The following is a 6,428-nucleotide window of genomic DNA, read 5'->3' on the forward strand; positions in this document are numbered from 1 at the left end:
CTTGTAAGCCACAGCCTTAATCGTATAACTGCAACATTTCGTCGTCAATAAGATCCAAAAAATAAATATTCGTAAATATTCGTGTTCATCGCCATCGGATTTGCAAACAAGTTACACGTCAGTCTCCTTTTCTTTTCCCCTTTTTCGTCTTTCCATTTTCCTTCTCTTTTTTTTACTTGCAGGTCTTTGCAGGGGAAAAAGTATTGGTGTTCCAGCATCTCCGAGTATTGCAAAACGTGCTGCAACATAATTTGACCAATCAATATTATTTGTCATCACCCAATATTCACGCATGCATTATTGTAGATCCGTGAATGTTTACGCCGATTTGTGAATGTATTGAAGTCTGTGTGTACTGAGGTGAGGGGGGGGGGTGAGAGGGGGAGGGGAGATGGTGCGGAAGAAGAGGCGAAAGTGCGTTTAGATAGATAGTTAGATAGATAAGTATGTATGTTTGTATGTATGTATGTACGATTGTATGTATATAGGTATGTATGTATGCATGTACGTTTGTATGTATATAAGTATGTGTATGCATGTATGTATGTAGGTAGGTAGGTAGGTAAATAGGTAGGTACGTAGGTAGGTAGGTAGCTGAGTAGATCAATAGATAGATAGATAATGAGGTAGGTAGGTAGAGAAAAAGACAGGCAGATAAATAGATAGGCAAATTGATTAATAGATAGATAGACAGATAAACAAAGAGACTAGCGGAGAGATAGATAAACAGATAAATAAGGAGACAGACACATACATAAATGGATAGATATACAGATAGACTTGCGGACAGATAGATAAATAGATAGATAAAGAGACAGGCATGCAGATAAAAAGATATATATATATAAACAAAATAGATAAACAGATAAGTATAGAAACAGAATGATAGATAAACAGATGCATAAACAGAAAAATATAATAAACAGACAGACAGACGAACAGACAGAGATATGTATCATTTGAGTAACAGATACCTCTCTTGCTCACCTGGTAATGAAAACCCAATATTCTAATATATTACCTAATCCTCTGAGTCTTACAGAAGCAATGTTTGTATAATAATAATCCAGCATTAAGTGGTAACTGGCACCCTTTCGTTATTGCAGATTCACACGCCCATCCCTCGCTCCGGCGTTTGCAACACTGGTACTTGTTGCTCGTTATTATCTCGTCTGAAATTGTTTTTTTTTTTTTTTTTTTTTTGGGGGGGAGGGGGAGGTGTTTGTTTCTGTGTGTTTGTTTTTATTGTTGTTTGGTATTGGATGTGGATTTCGTGTGTGTGTTTGTGTGTGTGTGTTTCGAGTTTTTTTATTGTTGTTATTTTGTTTATTGTTGTTTGGTATTGGATGTGGATTTGGTTGTGTGTGTTGTGTGTGTGTGTGTGTGTTTTTGTGTGTTGTGTGTGTGTGTGTGTGTGTGTGTGGTGTGTGTGTGTTGTGTGTGTGTGTTGTGTGTGTGTTTCGAGTTTTTTTTATTGTATGGGGTTACTTGTTGTTGTTGTTTTGTTTTCTTACCTTTGTTTGTGTTTTTTTGTTTTTTTACTTTGAATATTTTCTTCTTTTAATCACATTTTGACATAATTTTTCTTTCTTTCTTTTTTATTAATATCTTTTTTTCTTCACTCTGCAATTAGAAAGGTTTCTTCTTTTCTTCTTCTTCTTCTTCTTCTTCTTTTTAATCTCTGTAATTAAGGCCGACGTCTTTCTTCGAATAAAAAATCTACGTCGATTTGAACCATGGAAGGAGAGAATGTATGGTGTGTGTGTTTTTTTATATGTTTATTTCTCTCTTTCTCTTTCTCTTTTTCTTTTCTTTTTCTTTTTCTTTTTCTTTTTCTTTTTCTTTTTCTTTTTCTTTTTCTCTTTTTCTTTTTCTTTTTCTTTTCTTTTTCTTTTTCTTTTTCTTTTTTTTTCTTTTTCTTTTTCTTTTTCTTTTTCTTTTTCTTTTTTCTTTTTCTTTTTCTTTTTTCTTTTTCTTTTTCTTTTTCTTTTTCTTTCTCTTTCACTTTCTCTATCTCTTTCTCTTACCCGCTTTCTCTCTCTCTTTCTCTATCTCGCTCTCTCTCTCTTGCTTTCTCTCTCTCTCTCTATCTCTCTCTCTCTCTCTCTCTCTCTATATAAATATATATATATATATATATAATATATATTATTCTATACTATATTATATATTTGTCTGTCTATCTGTCTCTCTGTCTGTCTCTCTCTCTCTCTCTCTCTCCTCACTCTTCACTCTCTCATCTCCATCTCATCTCACTCTCTCTCTCTCTCTCTCTCTCTCTCCTCTCTCTTCAATGTCCGCGAACGTGTTTATCGCCACAAGGCAGCTCAAACCCCCGTTTTTTTCTCTCTCTCTCTCTTCCTCTTCCTCTCAAAAAAATATTTCTAACAACCCATCACACATCAATATGATAAATGATTAACCAAAACTATAATATCCAACTAAAATAAACGATAAAAAAACGGAAAAAGACGATTAAATAAAACAAGACGACAGTTACGAAGATTTAAAATTAAAACGAATTATATTAAAATCTTACTTTTGATGTGAAATAAACGCTGATTCTCGTCTGTCAATCTTGTTATTCTTTAACTCGTAAAATATAATATATTATGTGTTTAAGCGGATTTTACACTTTTTTTCGTGTGTGTTAATATTTCCATTTCATCATTTTGTCTTCCTGGAATCAGCTGTTTGTAAAGCTCTCGTCTATTGATTAATTAGTAATGTTATATTAATTTCCTCTTAAAACTGTATAATTTTTGTTTAATCATATGTCAGTATAATTCATTTATATGTCATTTCGTTTTTTCTCTCTTTTTCGTTGTTGTTCATTTCATGTTAATGTTCAAATCTATCTGAATTATTTTACGAATCAAGGTTCCGATTAAGGAATATATTATGTAATATATATAGATACACGCACTGAAATTGAATAATGAAAGATATTAATTCATCATTTTCTTTTTTAATTAATGTCCAAAATATATAATAGAATATGTAACTTCATTTTCTCTCGAGGGGAGAGGGAAGCTATTTGAAACAGATAGAGAAAAAATGAGGGAAGCTATTTGATGGAGCAAAAAATATATATATAATTTGGAACATATTTCCCGTAGATTTTTTGAGGGGGGGAGAGGAGTTTTTGAAATAGATATAGAAATTCAATAATCTACAAAACAAATGTTTACCCAAGATTTTTAAAAAATATCCTTACACTACCCATATTAGTTAGATTATAATATTTTTTTTCATTACCATGATCAACACTATTTCGTATATATGTGAAGTAATATTTCAACAAACATAATAGTAATGATAATAAAAACAGCAATAACAATAACATTGATGACAACAGACAGAGAGAAAATGAAATTTTAAAAAATAATAATAATAATATAATCATAATATTTTGAAACGCACTTCAGAAGCCAGAGTTTTCGAGGCGATGGGCAAGCATTTGATCTTTCAGAGACATGGTTGGCGAAGAGAGAGGAGAGAGAGAGAAGAAAAGAAAAGAAAAGAGAGAGAAAGGGAAAGAGAGGGGGGAGGGGGGAGAGGGAGGGGGAGAAAGGGGAAGAGAGGGGGAGGGAGGGAAGTTAGAGAGAGAGAGAGAGAAATGAAAATAAAAGAGACAAAAAAGGGAAAGAGAGGGGGAGGGGAGAGAGGGGGGGAGGGAAGTTAAAGAGAGAGGGAGAGAAAAGAAATGAAAAGAGAGAGAAAGGGAGGGGAGAGAGAGAGGGAGGGGAGAAAAGGGGACGAAGGGAAGAGAGAGAGAGGGAGGGAGGGGAAGAAAGGGGGAGGGAGAGGAGAGAAAAAGAGGAGAGAGAGTGTGAAGAAAGAGTAGGATGGAGGGGAGGAAAGGGAGGAAAAGATAGGGAGAGAGAGGAGATACGAAGAGGGAGGAGGGGGAGGGATGGAGAGGAAGGAAGGGAGGTAAAGAGAGGAGACGGGGTTGGGAGAGAGAGAGAGAAAGAGAAAGAGAGAGAGAGAGAGAGAGAGAGAGAGAGAGGGAGAGAGAGAGTATGTGAGAGAGAGAGAGAGAGAGAGAGAGAGAAAGGGAAAGAGACAGAGAGGCCAATGAAGCGAGAGAGGGGGGGGGAGAGAGAGGGACTAGGGAAAGAATGAGGGGGAGAGGAAGGAGAGGGGAACGAGAGAGGGGAAGATTGATAAACAAAAAGCTAGAGAAATGTTTAAAAACAAAAGAGCCAAAAAAAACGTATAGCAAATTTTCCCCCCTCTTTGGCAAAACCCCAAAGGAAAACGAGAGGCGAGAGAGGAGGGGGAAGGGAGAGGGGGGTGGGGGGAGAGACAAGAGAGAGGCAAAGGGGGACTAAGCTAAAAATAGATACCATTGTATGCGAAGATTCAGGCCAAGGAATCATTTTTCTTCCCTCGCCATCCCTCTTCGCTACGCTCCCTATATAACGTCAATGTTCCTTCACCTCCTTTACAAAACGAAAGGGAAAATATAATAATAATAATAATAATAATAATAATAATAATAAGGATGAAAATGAATAAAAAAACTGAGATGGCTTTTCTTATCTCTTTTTCTTCTTCTTCTTCTTCTTCTTCTTCTTTTTCTTTCATTCATTCTCCAAGCCTTCATTCAAATTCTCCTTAATTTCTAAACATTAGCCTGTGAAATATATCACTGTATTGATATCTGAAGTTATAATTAATATCCAGCTGACAAACAGTCTTTAGAAAATCCGTGATGCATTGATATCTAAAGTTATAATTAATTTTCAGCTAAGTGACAGACTTTGAAAAAAAATATATCCATCCATCCAACAATGCACTTAAAAAAAAAAATGATATTTTTAAAAGGAAATTTTTAATATATTGGTCATTAGCTTTCAATATAACACTATTGCTATCATAACTGCAGTTTTTGTTGTAACCGAGAGTTTGTGGTTGACAAATTGGGGAGAGAGAGAGAATAAAAAAAGAATATGTTTGGGATTACAAACATGTGCGTTAACATAGATCTTTGTTGTTGTTGTTGTTGTTATTGTTGTTGTTGTTGTTGTTCTTGTTGTTCTTGTTGTTCTTGTTGTTATTGTTGTTATTGTTGTTATTGTTGTTATTGTTGTTATTATTATTATTGTTATTATTGTTATTGTTGTTATTGTTGTTGTTGTTTTCTTGTTGTTTTTCAAGAATTAAAGATTTTGAGATGTCTACAGACTCACATGTTAAATAGTGAATACTTGAATATCTTATTTTTCTTTAGTTTTACGAGCTAAACGATTTCGAGATTTATTTTCACAGATTAAATACAGATATAAATATTCAAACACTTTTTTACAGCTTCATTTATTTAGCATTTTTTACATATTTTTACAGATGTTTAAAAACCTACAGATTTTACAAATTTTGAAATATTTACAGACAGTTTCACATATTTCAAATTATATATATTTTCATTAGTTTATAGAGATAATCCAATTCTTAGTAAATGGAAGAAATTGACAAAAAATTTTAAAAAATAAAAGAGCTTCCAAAAATCAAAATTACTTTCACATATTTTCTTTATTTACTTCCTTTTTTTTCTTTCTTCTCCTTTTCTCTCTTCCCTTTTCTTTCCTTTTTTTCTTCACTCTGTTCTTTCTCGTACTTCTTTCTCCTCGTCTTCTGCTTTCTCCTCCATCTCTCTTATTCTTCTTCATCTCCTTCTTCTGTTTTCTTGTTCAATACTCCTCCTATTCCTCCATAATCCTATCTTTCGTAATTCTCTCTATCCCACGCTATTTCTCTCCTTCCTATCCTTATTCCTATCCTTATTTCTGTCCTTTCTTATCCTTTCTATCCTTCCAATTCCCTTCTATTCTATTCCTTCCTATTCCTATCCTTCCTATTCTAATCCTATTCTTTCTTATACCTATCCTTTCTCTCTTTCTATCCTTCATATTCCTTCTTGTTCTTACCCACCCCATTTCTAACCTTTCTATCCTTCCTCTTTCTTATTATTCTCTTCCTGTTCCTCCTATTCTTAGTCTCATCTATCCTATTCCCTCTCCTTCCTATTCCTCTCCACTCTATTCACATCGTTTCTATTCCTATCCTTCCTCTTCCCTATTTCTATTCTTCCTATCCATTCTGTTCTCTATATTTCCTATTCCTATCCATTCTTTCATACTCTCCCCATCCCTATCGTTCCCCTATCCTCATTATCCTTCCTCTTCATTCTATGCACTTTATCCTTCCTATCATTTTTTCCCTATCCTTCCCCATCCCTCCCCATCTCTCCCCATTCCTATCCCTCCTCTATCCTTCCTTTCCTCTCTCCCTATCTTTCCCATTTCTATCCATCCCTTTCTGTCTCCCATCCTTATTCCTCCTCTATCCTTCCTTTCCTCTCTCCCTATCTTTCCCATCTCTCGCCATCCCTCTCTGTCCCCCATCCCCATCCCTTCCCTAAT

General features: G+C 34.7%; 1 protein-coding gene across 1 annotated transcript in view; it reads right to left on the reverse strand.

The window, feature by feature from the left end:
- Nucleotides 1–4,630: 4,630 nt before the first annotated feature.
- LOC119579599 overlaps nucleotides 4,631–6,428 on the reverse strand; it is a gene marked incomplete at its 5' end in the record, with an annotated part of 5,843 nt that continues 4,045 nt past the window's right edge. Inside the window, 2 exons of the mRNA XM_037927521.1 lie at nucleotides 4,631–4,642; nucleotides 5,581–5,652. Of these exons, the coding sequence (XP_037783449.1) occupies nucleotides 4,631–4,642; nucleotides 5,581–5,652 (84 nt within the window). The remainder of the gene's footprint in view (nucleotides 4,643–5,580; nucleotides 5,653–6,428) is intronic.

The sequence above is a fragment of the Penaeus monodon genome, chromosome 12 (assembly GCF_015228065.2).
Source record: "Penaeus monodon isolate SGIC_2016 chromosome 12, NSTDA_Pmon_1, whole genome shotgun sequence".
NCBI lineage: Eukaryota > Metazoa > Arthropoda > Malacostraca > Decapoda > Penaeidae > Penaeus > Penaeus monodon.